Source organism: Phoca vitulina, unplaced genomic scaffold, assembly GCF_004348235.1.
Source record: "Phoca vitulina isolate PV1807 unplaced genomic scaffold, GSC_HSeal_1.0 scaffold1, whole genome shotgun sequence".
Classification (NCBI taxonomy): domain Eukaryota; kingdom Metazoa; phylum Chordata; class Mammalia; order Carnivora; family Phocidae; genus Phoca; species Phoca vitulina.
In genome coordinates, this window is record NW_022589704.1 from 33119923 (window position 1) to 33135473 (window position 15551).

Sequence of the window (15551 nt, forward strand, 5' to 3'; positions counted from 1 at the left end):
CTGGATTGACTGGGGGGAAAAACTACAAGGAACATTATTGGTATAATTATGAAAATTTGAATATGGACTATATATTAAAAATAAATTTTCTTGAGTATGGTGGTTATGGGAGAAAATCAGTGCTCTTAGGAGATATGTGCTGATAAGGGAAGAAATATACAAAGTCTGCAATTTAATCTCAATGGTTCGGCAATAAAATATGTATGGCATATGTGCATATATAAAATCTGGCTTTATTTCTATGTTATTAGAGGTGAGATAATCTAGGGCTAAGCAAGTAAATGGGTACATGCAACCTCTGGCAATGGGACAATCCTGCTTAGTAGCTTTAAACACCCTTGCCCCAGGAATCTTCTTTTTTTGTTTAAGTTTTATTTATTGGGGCACCTGGGTGGCTCAGTCAGTTAAGTGTCTGCCTTCGGCTCAGGTCATGATCGTGGGGTCCTGGGATCCAGTCCTGCATCGGGCTCTCTGCTCGTGATCTCTCTCTCTCGTGTCCTCTCTCTTAAGTAAATAAAATCTTAAAAAAAATAAAGATTTATTTATTCATTTTAGGTGGAGGGGAAGGAGAGGGGAAGAGGGAGAGGGAGAGAAAGTGTCAAGCAGACTCCATGCTTGGGAGGAACCTGACATGGGGCTGTTAGGACCCTGAGATCAGGACCTGAGCTGAAACCAAGAGTCATATGCTTAACTGACTGTCACCCAGGCACCTGTCCCAGGAATCTTTGTAAGAAAGATTGCCATGCAAATCTTGCCTCTTTAGACTCTTCTTTATGCATCTACCACTAGGTTGGGTCACATACTGAACTAGCTAACACCAAGGTATCAGGGACTTCTTAGACCAGCTTCCCCTTGGGGAAGAGGATGGACAAGCTCTAGAGGTGGCAGAGGATGGACAAGCTCTAGATCCTTGGTGGACATGGCAGCTCAAAACAGGTGGAGAGCCGTGTGAAGTGAGGATACCGAAGATGAAATTCATTTGTTGCCATTGATCCCAGTGGCTCAGGCCGGGCACTGGACGTTGTGGTGCACAGAGAGAAAGCTGCTTTCCTACGACTGTTTGCACACAGAGGACCCTTGCCCATAATTGTTTTTGTTTTTTTTTTAAGGAAACTTCAGAGTCTTTAGGATGTTAACTCTCACTTAAGAGAAAGAGTAAACAAGCCCCTGCTCCAATAATCAAAGGAAGCTCTCAAAACTGAAACATCTCAAGAACATCCTGACCTGGGCTCATTGTTTTGTTTATTCTGAAAGACAGTATAGTGTAATGGGTGGGAGGACGGATTCTGGCCCCAGAAGGCCTGAGCTCCAGTCCCAGCTAAGCCACTTGTATTTGTGTGACCTCAAACATATTACTTATCTGTCAGGGCTTCAGTTTCTTTCTTTTTTTTTTTTTTTGAAGATTTTATCTATTTATTTGAGAGAGAGAAAGAGCACAAGCAGGGGGAGTGGCAAGCAGAGGGAGAAGCAGACTCCCCGCTGAGCAGGGAGCCTGACGTGGGACTCCATCCCAGGACCCTGAGCTGAAGGCAGATGCTTAACTGACTGAGCCACCCAGGCGCCCCAGAGCTTCAGTTTTGTGATCTGTGAGATGAGGTTAGGGTTGTTGTGAGGAGTAAGTGAGATAAGCTGAGGATGGTGCCTGGCACAGAAGGAGAACTCCATAAATATGAATGCTCATCTTTCTACTTCTGATTACCACTAGTCAGAGATCACTTAGCATTTGTCATATAGTCATTCTGCCCTTTGGAAAGGAGGTTCAGTTTTCTGAAAATGAGGGGCTTTCAAAATATGACGCATTATTTCCAGCCTATCAACACATAACAAATACATTTAGATACACTCATGTGTATAGTTTCAAATGTCCATATGATGTTTTGAAAAATTGGAGTGAAGTCTTTCATTGATATTATGACTTTTAATGAATAAATACGTATTCCTAAATTGATTAGAAATGAAATTTCATTGGTGAAACACATAGGATAGACTATAAAGTGTGCAGAAATGTTTAGTAGGTTGGGTGCTGTTTTATATCTACAACCAGAAACTATGAGTGGGGGGATGATTCAGTGAGTAAGCTGCATGAGCTAGACACTGAATTGGTTTCATTATAGCACTTTGGCTAAGGCAAGTGCTACCTGAACTAAGTCATCTTCAAGTGGCAGGGGACGAGCTAGCCTCCCTTCCAGCCTCCTTTTTCATGGCTGAGGACTCTTGTGCGTCTTGCCTTGCTTCCCTTCGGGGTGAGAGTCCTGTGGGGTGCTGGAGGGAATGAATAGCTACCTTGATGTGAGAGCATGTCCCTGCCTGTGTCCATTGGGAGATGCACGGTTAACTCCCTTGGCTTTTCTAAGGATGCATGCTTCAGGGGAGGTTTCCATAAAGGCCTGGCCTTTTCTTCTGTTTCTGGTCCTGGCTCAGGGTGTGGAGCTGCTAGGAGACAAGGAGAAAGACAGGTTTTGTAGATGTCTGTGGTTTTTGCCAGTTGTCTCTTCTTTTGGAGGCCCATCTCTCCCCTGCTCACGTATGTGGTTTGGGTGGAGCTGTGTCTGCTCCCTGACTCTGGGGGTAGGCATGCGACTGAAGCCTAGCTAATGAGCCCTTCTCACTGTCTGAGCTATGGTGACTGGGTCCAGGCTGGGCATACAACCCAGCCTGGCCAATGAGAGGCAATTCTGGTACTTTTACAAGAGCTTTTAAGGGGCTTACCCTTTCTAGTCCGATTAACAGGTAAGAGGTTAGCATGAAATTGCAGGAGGCCATCTTTGCTACCATATGGGGACGTAGGAACATGACCAGAAGACACCTTCTTCTAGATTTGACCCTTTTTCTTCCTTTAAAAATCATTCTCTGAAGAGGCTAGCCCCGGGGAGGATCAACCATGATTTAGGAGAGGGTTACATTAGGGAGACCCCCATCCCAGTCCTTACCGGCCTGCCTGTGTTCCATGAGGAACACCCAAACATAGGGGACCTACCTCTTCCAAGTAGTTTTTCTTTTGGGGGCTGCTGGGTGTGGAAATGAATCTCCACTGGGAAGATGAAGAGCTCTGCTGGAGGTTCACTCCTCAGGGGGTCCAGGACTCTGGGCTGTTCTTCTGAGAGAGGGGGTAATTTCAAAGCCTTTGGCACCTGGAGAAAATTTTTAAAACAAAACAAAACCCGACATGGCAGGTATTTAAAAACTGCTGCTTGCAGAGGACAAACGACACTGTATCTTCTTGTAAATCTGGTGCCAGGCGCTGCGGGGTGTGACGTGGCTTCAGAACCCATGGCTGAGACGTAGAGCCAACCAAGCCCGCAGCTAGCTGTCTGATCAAAGCGGCGCCGCTTCGCTTTTTGGGAACCTGGCAATGCCCCTCCCTTAATCCAGCCTCTCACTCCCCTGAGAAGTATAAACGTGATAAATTCACCAGCCTTCAAGACAAACTATAGTCTTTCTTTGTCTTGCAGCCGGGGAAATTAAGCCAGATTGGAATAATATAGCTGAGATTTCCGTGTACAGAGAGGAGGAACCTCTACATATGTTGCCAAGGGAGAAAAACAGGGTACAGAACATTGTGCAACCTTTTAGGTTAAAAAGGGTAGAAAGCAGGAATATGCATTTGTGCTTGCTTACTTTATGTAAAACTCTCTAAGCCTCAAATTCTTTTTCTGTAAAATGGAAGTAATCATACTTCCTACCTCATAAGGTGAGTAGTAAATGAACTAATTACACGTAGTTACAATCGTGTTTGGAATTAGAATTTTTTCTATATTTCTTTGAGAGTAGACTCTTCTCTCATTAGGTTTAATGTCCAATCTTGCCACTTGCAGGAGATCTAGGTGTCTCTACATTTCTGCGATATGAACAGAGCTAAAAATGAATCACCATGTGACAGAATCAGCAAAAACTTTAGCCCAGTTTTTTTGTGTCCAAAAAACCCCAATACATGTGTGTGCGTGCATGTGTGTGTGTGTGTCCAGAGAGAGAGAATGAGACATTGGGGTAGTACTTAGGGCCTCCTCTTTCCAGTTACTCAAAAGTTGCTGAGGGGCATGTGGGTGGCACGGCTGTTTGAGTGCCCAACTCTTGGTTTTGGCTCAGGTCGTTATCTCAGGCTCTTGGGATCAAGCCCCATGTTCGGCCCCGTGCTCAGCGCGGAGTCTGCTTGGGTTTCTCGCTCCTTCTGCCTCTGCCCCTCCCCACCTCTCTCTCTCTCTCTCTCTCTCTCAAATAAATAAATAAATAAATCTTTAAAAAACAAAAGTTGCTGAAAATTTGTCCTTTTAGTTTGTAGCTTTTAACATACGAACTTGGCTCTGTGAAATGTAAATGTGTGCTGGGTTTCAAGGAGTTCAATTTCACAGAAGGAAAAATAAAAACGTTTCTCATTTTTTTTTTAGTGTTCAAAGAGAAAAAAAAATGACCAGAAACACACGTAAGCATCCTCCATGTTTAGAGTTGAATGAGGAAGGAAATTCAACCAAGTATATGCAGGGAGATTTTTATGATTTCAAGACATTAAGAAAATGATGAATCAAATGCGCGCACATAGGATCTTTATGTTCCTGGAGACCTTCGCTGCCCAGGTACCAGCTGCCCACCAACTGCCCTTTTCTGAATACTGACCTTGTGTGTGTTGTTTGACAAGGTTTGCATTGAGAAATCTATGTGGAAACCCAAATGATCTGTGTGAGGTATGCTGACAAACCAATCCTTAATTTCTTTATTCTAATTAAAACCTTACAGAGTTTCAATATAGTGGAAAATATTGCCTTCCTCTGCTAACCCATATTCATGGGTTGGAGGAAAGGACTCCCGTCCTCTGAGCCTGGCTTGGTTCTGGGCTGTCCTGGGGTATGGGATCGAGGGCTTTCCTCAGGCCTGCAGTGACTCTGGCAGATCAGGCCTCCTGTTTACTCGTGGTCCAAAGGAACCTGGGAAGACAGAGGCCCTTCTGGTGTGGATGGGAAGGTTTTGATCAGGTTAGACACAGGAAATCTGAGAAAATCTTGAACAGGTTGAAAATAACCTCCTTCATTGGCATCAGGAGCACCTGGAGCTCGTCCAGTGCCACTTCGGAGACTGTGAATCCCCACAACGAACTAACACTGCTATCGTTCCCAGTCCAAGACGAGATACTTCCACGGGAATGCATCATCTCATGTTATCCTTCCACCTGCCTGTGGGATGGGCATTATGGTCTGTATGCACAGAGGAGGTCAGTGCAGCTCAGAGGGGTGGGTGAGCTGCTTGAGTTCATGCAGCTGCTACAGGGCAGAACATTCCAGAGCCCCTGCTTGCTCCTGTTCAGCACAGGTACCTTCAAACCCCCGAAGACCCACGTAGAATTTCAAAGCAGAACGAGGCCAGAGACAGCTAGGAACATTCCTGAGGGGAAAAGGTGTACTTGACTTTTGAAAACGTTGGTAAAACTGCCAAATTTACTGTACATTTTCAAAAGTGACAGGTCCTCAATTAAGCAAAACCACTGCTGGATTGAGATCGCCAGCATTTTGAATTTGAAGTGGGTCAATTGCTTGCAAACTCAAATTCTGTCCTTATATGTTTACAGATAAGCCCCAGCCCCTTAATAGCACAAGGGACTCTGTTGCCCCCAGAGTGCGGTAATATCATGTGCTCTAAGGTAGAACTGGGGGGCAGTTGAAACTCCTTGTACTTCACTATTTTCAACATTTAGTAAATTGTAACAGTTTTATTTCAGCTCCACATGGTGAGCTCAAGAGCGAGTAAGGCCAGTTCTCTGTTTGAGACATCATCCCTTTGAGTTGCCTTGTTCCTAGACTGAGATTAATCTTTTAAGGGCAAGCACACATGCGCACGTGCACACACACACACATACACACACACACAACCTTTTTCTTCTTCACTTCCCCAGCTGTGTTTTTCTCCGAGCCAGTAGCAGGTGCTATAGGAGGGAAAAGGCATCTTTCAGCGGGAGGCTCCTGTAACAAGTGGCAGCTTCTGCCCTTGCAGAGTCTTATATTCCCTTGTCTGTCTGCGGAAACAGGGTGGGAATGAGAACTTATTAGTTGCAGGTATGAGGATGGACAGTTGACTTCCAACTTTTATCACTTTTGGGTTAACAGGAATAGAGGCAAGAACAGGCCCTGAGCCAGGGCTTTAGCAGAGGCAGGTTCAGGGAGTCCTAATCTCATTACCTGGGTTGGGTTCTTGCTGGCAAGTCAGGTGATGGAGAGAATGATAATGATAATATTAACAGTTAACACATATTAAGTGCTAACTATAGGAAAAGAATGATACAAAGTATTTTACATCCAGTAACTCACCTGATCACCATAATAGTCTTATGAAGGTATTATTGTTATCCCCATTCTACAGGCAAGAAAACGGAACCTCAGCAAGACCAAATACCTTGCTCAAGATCACAACTAGAAAGTGGGAGTAACTTACACCCAGGCAGTCTGATTGCAGAATGTGTGTGCTTGAGTACTAGGCAAAAAGGAGGCTGGCAGTCTTGTTGCCACCTTCCACTGGACTTTGGCTGTTACTTTCTAAGATGAGAGGCCCGAGGAAGTGACACTCAGCATGCCTCAGTGTTCTCAAATGAACTCCGCATGATTAGGGTTACCCAGATTAACAAGCAAGACATTTGGCTTCTTACCGCTGAGATCTGCCTTTCTATTGGGGAAGGTCCCTCCATAGAATGTAATGTGGGATTTTTCACTCAGGAGCCAAGAATGATCCATGTGGGCATGCCCAAAGGCCCTTCGGGAGGTTATGTTTTCATTGTGGCTCTCCTTTGAAGTGTGTATACGATGGTGATTCTCTATTGATGCGTCCTGGGGAACGACAGATACACATTCTGTAAACAGGCTTTCTAAAGAAACAGAGCAGGTCAGTCAGACCTTGTGGCTAGACTCCTGTTGCAAGGAAGAAGTCTCTTTTGCACTTAGGAAGAAAAACAAGGTTGTAACAGTATGATCTCTAATGCTACTTGTTATAAGAAAACATTGTATTATTGTGAGAGCAAGAATGAACTTTAACCATGCCTGACACACAGTTCTTTCTTTTTTAATTTCATATAGTGCTTTCCTGCAAAAAAAAAAAAAAAATTTAAAAATCAAAATGAAGCTCTAGATCCTTGCCTTTATGCGTTGTAAAATGTCTCTCCCTCCTGCCCTCCTCCCCTGTGGCACCTCTCTTCTCCCCCTTTGTAGCTCACAGTGGCACGTGACTTTCTTGTCGGTCAGATGATCTTAAAGACAGGAGCATGTGTTGTCTACGTTGCTCTGAACCACTGTTATCTTGTACACACATTCACACACACGCACAGGCCTTAGAGTTTAGAAAGCATGTTTGTATTCTAATGCATTTAATCCTCAGAGCAGCCTAGTGAGTATGTATGGTAACAGCTCCATTTTACAAAGGAGGTAATTCAGGCTCCAAGTCAGTTAAGGTTCTTTATCAGGCTCACCACGACTTGTCAGATGCAGGACCCCAACCAAGCCTTTTCCAATTCTAAGGCCAAGAGCTCTTTTCTCTAGAGAAGACGACAGCTGCCTAGATGGGGTGAAGAGTGTAGGGGGACTCTGTGGTTAAGTAAGTTTGGAAAACCATGGGCTAAAGTTAAACCAGCTACTTCACCCATAGAACTTCCCCAAATGGTCCATATTCACATGTGTCCTGTGACCCTCCAGGAGGAGAACATGGTATGCCGCATTTCCCCAATGTATTTGACCATGAAAATCTTTTTTTTTCATCGAGCCACTGGCAGTGTTCCACACGTGACACTTTGGGGAAACAGTGGTCAATAGGCTCGAAGTCCTCTTCCCTTCTCTGGAGGAACCCCAAGAAGTGGTGAAGGGAGGGCATATCCCCTCTGAAGTCAAGAGGAACAATGACAGAGGGCAGCCCATCAGAAATGGTACCTCTGCCTGGGTTTCGGCTTCCTGCCATGGCTGCTTCCTGAGCTGTGGCAAGTGAATCCCTTGACTGCTGTAGTTCTTGGCTACGGAGCCCTGGTCCATGCGTCCGCTAGCCCCAGCTTCCCCTCCGGCCAGGCCCTGCTGACCTGCAAAGGTGAACAGTGGGTCAGCCCTATAAACCCAGAAATGGGCATGGTGTTATTAGCTGCTTCCAAGCTGCCTCCCTTCTTGCTCTTCTGACCAAAAGTGTTGATGGAGGCCCTTGTACCTCTTCCCTCCTTTTTTCCGTATTTCTGCTAATGCCTTCACGGAAGTGGCGGCCAGGTCTATAGAACAGAACTGCACTCGGAATCAGGAGGCTCAGGATTGAGTCGTCATTTATTGGACTCTGTTTCCTCATCTGTAAAATGGGGATACTAATTCCTTGCCCTTGCTTCCTCACACAGTTGCCTGGAGCTCATACAAAATAATGAATGTGATGGCCCTTTGCAAACTGAGGGACTGGAGGGTCACAGTGGTGTGATGATGGTGGGCTCTCTGGCAGCCCTGCTCTGTTGTCATTGAGATGCTCGGTCGGAAGCACTTGATTTCCTGGGCTGCCTGCTGGTGTCTACTTGTGGGGAAAAGCTCTGCTGAATGCACTGTGATGGACGGCTGCTTAGCTCTCTGAACTTACCCTGTCTGTGCAACCCTCAGGAAGGATCTGAGTCAACAGATGACTCCAGCATAGTTAACAAATCTTTCATCGATGGGGTAAAGGGTCCTGAAGCTATTTTCATCACTTACTCAAGGTAGATTTATTGCTGAAATGATCTGGCAAAACTTCCTTGTTTGGAGCTGCTTTAGCAACACCTCCACTCTCGGCATGCTGCTCTGTGGAACAATATGGGGCTGTCTTTCAACCAGGGGCTCTGGAAGCCTCTCAGGGGCCCTGTATATGTTGGAACTCCAGACTTCTGGAGACTCCCAGCCAGCCTCACCTTCCCTCTATACTCCCCAACCCTCGTCATTCCCTGCGTCGTTCCCTTCCTTGGTGTCATCGGGTCAAAAGCCAAATGCCCAATTGTGAGGCTACTCCTTCCCTCCAGCTCTCATTCCTTTGCCCATTGGCTCCTGACAGTTTGGGGGCCTGAGCCAATGCCAAGAATGTGGGTGGAACAGAGGCAGACTCAGGCTCGGGTTTAGAGGGGTCTGCTCAGGTTTTAGTGGCCCAGGGAAACCTGACGAGCCCTGGGGACCCCTCAGCCTGGGGAGGCTCAGGGCCACACTAGACCTGCCTCAAGGGGACCTCAACGCCATATAGGGTGTGGCACTAAAGACCTTTTTGTGTATTCTAGAATGATCCTTTGGGGCCAAGCCTGACTTCAGGTTCATCCTTCTTGGTCAGGTTCACCTGGAACCAAATGCATTTCTGAGGGTAGAGGAAGTGAAACTCTGGCCAAGTGGCCACTCACTCAGTGGAGAGTGTTATAAGGTAGACTGTCTGAGTTGGGGCAGGGGGCTCTGTGGGTAGGGGATATAGAGAAGCATTCTTCCCTTTGGCTGTATCCCGGGTGATATTGAGTATATGACTCAATCTATGCAAGGGAAACCAAGATTTTTCTTAGTAAACATCATCTCTGGCTCATTTGCTTATGCTTAATAGAGACAGGTATGCAAGCAAGGTATTGGAAGGTTCAATTGTTGAAAGGAGACCATAAAACTTGGTCTCTCTGTCTCAAAATATGGATTCAAATTACCCAAATAATGTGAATTGGAGTAGCAATTTAGAGGTCTTAGAGAGCTTTTTTTACCTCTGTCCTCTTCTGTGATTTTTTTTTTTTTTTTTTTACATCAACCCAGAGAAGGTGGAATGCAGATACCATTACTTCCATTTTACAGATTAGCAAACTAAGGATGCAGGGATCATAAGTGACATGACCAACATCACATTGTTGGGGAAATGTTATATTTGCAGATGGGACTTTTCCTACTTTTCCGAATAAAGTATCTGGAAAAAAGAGGGAGGCCAAGGGGAGATGAAATTAAAACCAATAAAACCATCAGTCAGGGTTCAAGTTACAGCCTCTGAGCTGTTTTTATTTCTTTGCAAATTGATTTTTGATCCTTGTGATCATGAGCAATGGGGCATTGCAATTCGTTAGTGATTATGCTTAAATACACAAGCTAGGGCTGTCTATACTAGCATTTACCGCACACTTACTATGTGCCAGATACTGCGTTATCCCATTTAACTCCAACATCCAACCCTGTGAAGCAAAGGTGGGCATGGTCATCTCCATTTTATAAATGAGGAAGCTGAAGCCCAGAGAGGTCACATGGCTTGGGATCTGGTGCTAATGGCCACATGTTTAATTACAATTCTATATGGCCTCTCTGTTTACTTCCTGATTGTTACAGCTCCTTGGCATATGGCATTAATTAAGGAAATCACTTGATCCCTTTGGTGTGCAGTCTTGATCTACTCCCAAAACGAAAGTACTGCAATCCCCTGTCTAGTATTTACAGACCCTAGGGCATCGAAATCTAAGGATATTAACTGGAGGCAGTAAGCTTTTTGAAGAGAGAGGGCATAAGGCAATGTCCAAATGGAGTGCCACCTGGGGAAGGACAGAAGATCCCAACACAGGAGCGTTCCCTGGGCAAATTCACCCATTCCCAGGACATGGATGGCCAAGAAACTTGATCTCTTTAGTGTCCCAGAATCAACTGGTTTCAGGGATGTTGATCCACATTAGCAAAGTGTATAGAGACCCTATAAGCCAGGGTATTAATTTACAAAGAGAAATACAGTTGCCTGATCAGCATATTTCCTGTATATGAACTATATGTGGATCAGGTTAAGATCAAAATTCCCTGGTTCCAGAGTCAAGACTTAAGGGAGGTATATGGTAGGAATGTTTAATGAGAACCTGCCACATTCTTCTCCATTCATTGGATAGATCAGATATTCTACTTATCCTGACAGATCCTTTCCCAAGGACAAGAATTGGTTAGGCACTATCATTATTTCTGGAAAATTCCTTTTTCATTTCAGAAAAATTAACTTTATATTATGTTAAGCTCTTGTTCTTTCCTTCCCTTTTCTCAAGAACCCTGGCACTAGCCAATGTCTTATTCTTTGTCCATTAGTGCTACTCAGTCATCTTTTCCTATCTCCCTTAGTAGAGGCAATTTCTGGCTCTTTTATTGCTTCAAGTTCCCAAGAATAACTTTGATAAGTAAACCCCCATAGTACTGAACAGCTTACAGACAATTCACAATAACCTTCTGTACAGTAATAAGGCAGATCTTATTACGTTCATTACAGAGATGAGCAAACAGAAGCTCAAAGAGGTTAAGTGACTTGCTCAAGATCTTACATCTAGTAAGAGAGAGAACAGGCATTCCTCCAACGCCTGTATTTTTTCTTATGATATTGCCACAAAACCATAGAATTAAAGAATGTTAGAGTAGAACAGGCCTAAGAAATCATCTAAAATCTAGAGTCTAGACCTGTACTGTTTAATACAGTAGCCAATAGCCGCATGTGGCTGTTTACCTGTAAATTACTTATAAGTAAGTAAAAATCAAAAACTCAGTTTCACAGTCGCACTTCCGACATTTCAAGTGCTCAATAGCCGCATGTGGCTAATGGCTACTACTTGGACAGCATATATTATAGAATAATCCATCATTGCAGAAAGTATGGTTGGATAGTTCTGGTCTAGACTCTAAAGACAAAGAAACCCAGAATCCCTAGACTTTATTTTGGGCAACTCCATTTTAAAGGGTTAAAAATCCAAATATTTGAGATCTGGTCATAAAATCAACATGTACCTTGTTCAAAAGATTTTCCTTGTTGAATCCAAAATGGAGGGAAGACAGGCAGGAGATGGTATTTTGGGGGTACACCTGAAAGATCCTGTTGTGACCTGAGATTCTTTGGTACATTAAGTTGACCGTCCTGGAGCAGCACAGAATCCTTGATGTACCCTGAAGAGTAGGTCAGGAGTTATTGGTAGAAATAATGGTCACCAGTCCAGAGGTCTTGGAGATGACTACAAGGTCCCTCACTTACACTAGTCTTGGCTTTGGACATCGCCCATTAAAGAAGACAATTAAAAGATGGGAGGGATTAAAAATCAGATAGAACCCATAGAGGGTTCTCTGTTCAATGTCTTGGGTGCTTCTGGTCCTGTGCCACATATGTGCTTCTTTCACTTCACCATTTCCAAGAACTGGGTCTCCCTGGTGGAAGAAGCATGGTTGCTTCTTTGGGGTTGGGTGAAAGACTCCTCCTGCTTCAAGAGGAGAATCCAAAGGTTTCTCCCGGATGTCTCCTACTTGGTTCTGTAGGCCCCAGGATTCTCAATTCAGTCATTCTATAAGTATTTATTGGGGGCTTACCATGGCTAACATGGGCCGTTTTTAGAGGCACTAATAGGCAGTTGGAAAGACAAAGCTCTCCTGTGCTCAACTGTGTGACCCCAAATGTCAATGTGATATAAGGTCAGAAAATAGGGAGCTCAATATTGGCTGGAGTTGTCAGGGAAGCATTTGTAGAAAATGTGGGCCTGAAGGGTCTGAAGGAGTTATCATAGGGGTGGCAAGATGGGACCAGAGAATATACACTAACCTCACAAAGTAGTGAGCTCTGAGATGTGAGCTCTCTGGAAGAGGCCATTGGGCCAATGATCTCATGCCACAGTATTGCTATTGTTCCTCCAGCTTGAGGGTCTCACCATCAAGAGGTGCTTTGGTGATAAATTATGGCAAGGGGCCCAAGAATGCACATACACATGAATCTTTCCTTAAACTACACATTGTAGGCATATGACTTCCATAGAGGGGTCTGAGACATTTTTTGATGTTAAGTGGGGCTCTTGTCCTTGAAGGTGTTGGGCCTAGGCTATGGGACAGTGGCCTGCTGTGCCCTCTGCCCCACCCAGTGATAAACGTATCTTTGGTTAAGAGGCTCTTTCTCACAAGTGTTAAATAAATGGAACTGCCTGTAATCCTGGGCCTGCCATGAAGGTAAAACCAATAAATGGATAAACCCACATCTCATTTTCCTTCAAGTCATCACTTACTGGGGAGAGAGCTGTTTTCTCTCCTTTCCCAAGGTAAACCTATAAAGCAAGAAGCAAGTCAGTCTTCCTTTGGTCCTGTCTGTTTGTGCTGAAGAAATGGCAAACACCCAATGGGCACTGGCAAATCCTACTTCTCACTCCTCTCATCCCCAACAGGTTTGCCAAATAAAATATGGGATGTCCAGTTAAAATTGAATTTCAGATAAACAATGAATATTTTTTTAGCAAAAGTATGTACCAAATATTGCAAGTTTAACTCTTTGTGTCTGTGTGTCTGTGTATGTCTGTGTGGGTCTCTGTGTGTATGCGCTAAATCTGGTAACTTGAATCTCCAACAGTTTCCTGTTTTCATTTTTAAGACTTTACAGAGTCCGTTTGGGGTTTCTGTTCAGCAGAAGGGCATCCATCTCCTCAGCGGATGGTGCTGGCGAGCTGCCATCTTTAAGAGGAGGAGGCCTAACATTCCCACTTCCTGGAGGATCTGAGATCACCTCAGAAGGGCAACTAGGGAGTGTTGGGGTGAATGTGGCGCTGGAGGTGTGGGGAGGATTTGCCTTCTGGTCCCAGCTCTGCTTTTGGCTGAATGACTTTGGACAAATTACTTTGCCACTCCCTCCCCCCTTCCTTATCTTGTAAAAGAGAGGGATTGATCTGGAGGATCTGAAGTCCCTTGGTGGGGAAGGTTGGGAAGAAAGTTCTGCTTGGGATGTGGAGTGTGAAGGTCCTGAGAGGAGCTAGAGAGAAGGCAAGACTTCAGGCTGTATGTTCCTCTGCAAATGTGGGGGGAGGACAAAGGGCAAAATGTATGACAGAGGCTCTCAGCTCCCAAGCTTGAGCACCTTTGCCTTACCACAAAATTGTACCTGAAATTCTAGGGTTTCAGGACTTGATGGAAAACACACTCCCACATCAGAATTCAAGGCAGGGCATCTCAGTGTGTGTGTCCTCCCATTGCCCCACTGACCTGCACATTGGAACCTGTACATGGCGTCAGGGGGCCATGTCCGCAAGAGGCCTCGGAGGTATCTCTTGGCCGAATACCCAGGCTGCATCTGCCGTTGGCCCTGGCTCTCTGGTTGGCTTCGGAAGTGGAGGTACGGTTGCCATGCTCTGTCCTGCTCCCTCTGTGGGGACACCAGTCAGGAAGCAGCAGAGTCCTGAGCTGCTGGGTCCTGAGCCTCCCAGTGATACACGCTAGTTAGCATAATCCTCATCAGTAATCTGGGAGACTCCTGGAAGTTGCCTAAAGGCACCTGAAACAGATGCCTGAGCCAACAGACATAAACCAAGAGCCCACAGAGCAAAGTTCTGAAAGGCCCCTGCAGATTTGCTGCTGGAAGGAGGAGAAATGAGAAATTCCAGACCCCATCTTGAGACAAAGCATCAGAAAAGAATAAGAGCTTCAAAGAAAACACATTACTTAGTTTAGCCTGTGGAAATTCTTTTAGTACCTGAAAAAGTGGTCCTGTAGGGTAATGGGAAAGTCAGCTCAACAAGTCAGTATCGGCGGTCAATGTTTGCAATATGAATAATGGGACAGACAAACTATGTTCATGTTAATGGGAAGCTTGGCATTTTGAAAATATCTGGTTCTGCTGCATTTCATTTCAGCCCAGGAGAATTTTCTGGGAACTTACCTGCCAAAGTCAGTTCCACTGTGCAAGACATCATGGGGAATAAATGTGAATAAGAACATCTTACACTTAGGTGGGGATATATATTCTACAAAGAACTTTCACCTCATTATAATCCTTTAATGTGGGCAAGTTAATACTATAATTATTCAAGTGATGCAGAACTCTCTAAGGATGATCAGTTAAGAACAAGAATAGCAAACATGAGGGCTTGTGTTGACATCTATCCGCCTCCCCCTTGTCCATGGTGGACATCACCAATCAATTATGGCATTCTTGGGGCGCTTGGGTGGCTCAGTTGTTAAGCGTCTGCCTTCGGCTCAGGTCATGATCCCAGGGTCCTGGGATCAAGTCCCACATTGGGCTCCCTGCTCAGCGGGAGGCCTGCTTCTCCCTCTCCCTCTCCCCCTGCTTGTGTTCCCTCTCTCGCTGTGTCTCTCTCTGTCCAATAAATAAATAAAATCTTAATAAAAAAAATCATGACATTCTTGACTGAAGAACAGATTGTGATTTCAGAGTCCTTCTCCTACGAATTTTTTTTTAAAAGATTTATTTATTTATTTGAGAGAGTGAGAGAGAGAGAGAGAGAGAGCATGAGTGGGGGGAAGGGCAGAAGGAGAGAGAGAATCCCAAGCAGACTTGGCCCTGAGTGTGGATCCCGACACAGAACTTGATTTTCACAACCCTGAGATCATAACCGGAGCTGAAACCAAGAATTGGACGCTGAACCAACTGAGCCACCCAGGCACCCCATTCTCTTATAAATTTTTTAAATTGAGGCAGAATCTATATATAATAACATGCACAGAGCTAAAATGTTCAATTTAATAAAATCTGACAATTGTACACACCTTTGTAACCACCACACAAAACAAAATATAGCTCAGAAAGTTCCCTCTTGCTAGTTCCTGGTCAATTTCTCCCCACCCATCAGGGAATCACCACTGTCAGAT

At 44.8% G+C, this 15551-nt stretch overlaps 1 protein-coding gene across 1 annotated transcript in view; it reads right to left on the reverse strand.

The window, feature by feature from the left end:
- Positions 1–15551, reverse strand: part of KIAA2012 (KIAA2012 ortholog) — a 100975-nt gene that overhangs the window by 69990 nt on the left and 15434 nt on the right. Inside the window, exons 3-9 of the mRNA XM_032404538.1 lie at positions 13929–14088; positions 11712–11867; positions 7896–8038; positions 6629–6806; positions 5859–6001; positions 2978–3131; positions 2284–2433 (exon numbers count right to left, since the gene is read on the reverse strand). Of these exons, the coding sequence (XP_032260429.1) occupies positions 2284–2433; positions 2978–3131; positions 5859–6001; positions 6629–6806; positions 7896–8038; positions 11712–11867; positions 13929–14088 (1084 nt within the window). The remainder of the gene's footprint in view (positions 1–2283; positions 2434–2977; positions 3132–5858; positions 6002–6628; positions 6807–7895; positions 8039–11711; positions 11868–13928; positions 14089–15551) is intronic.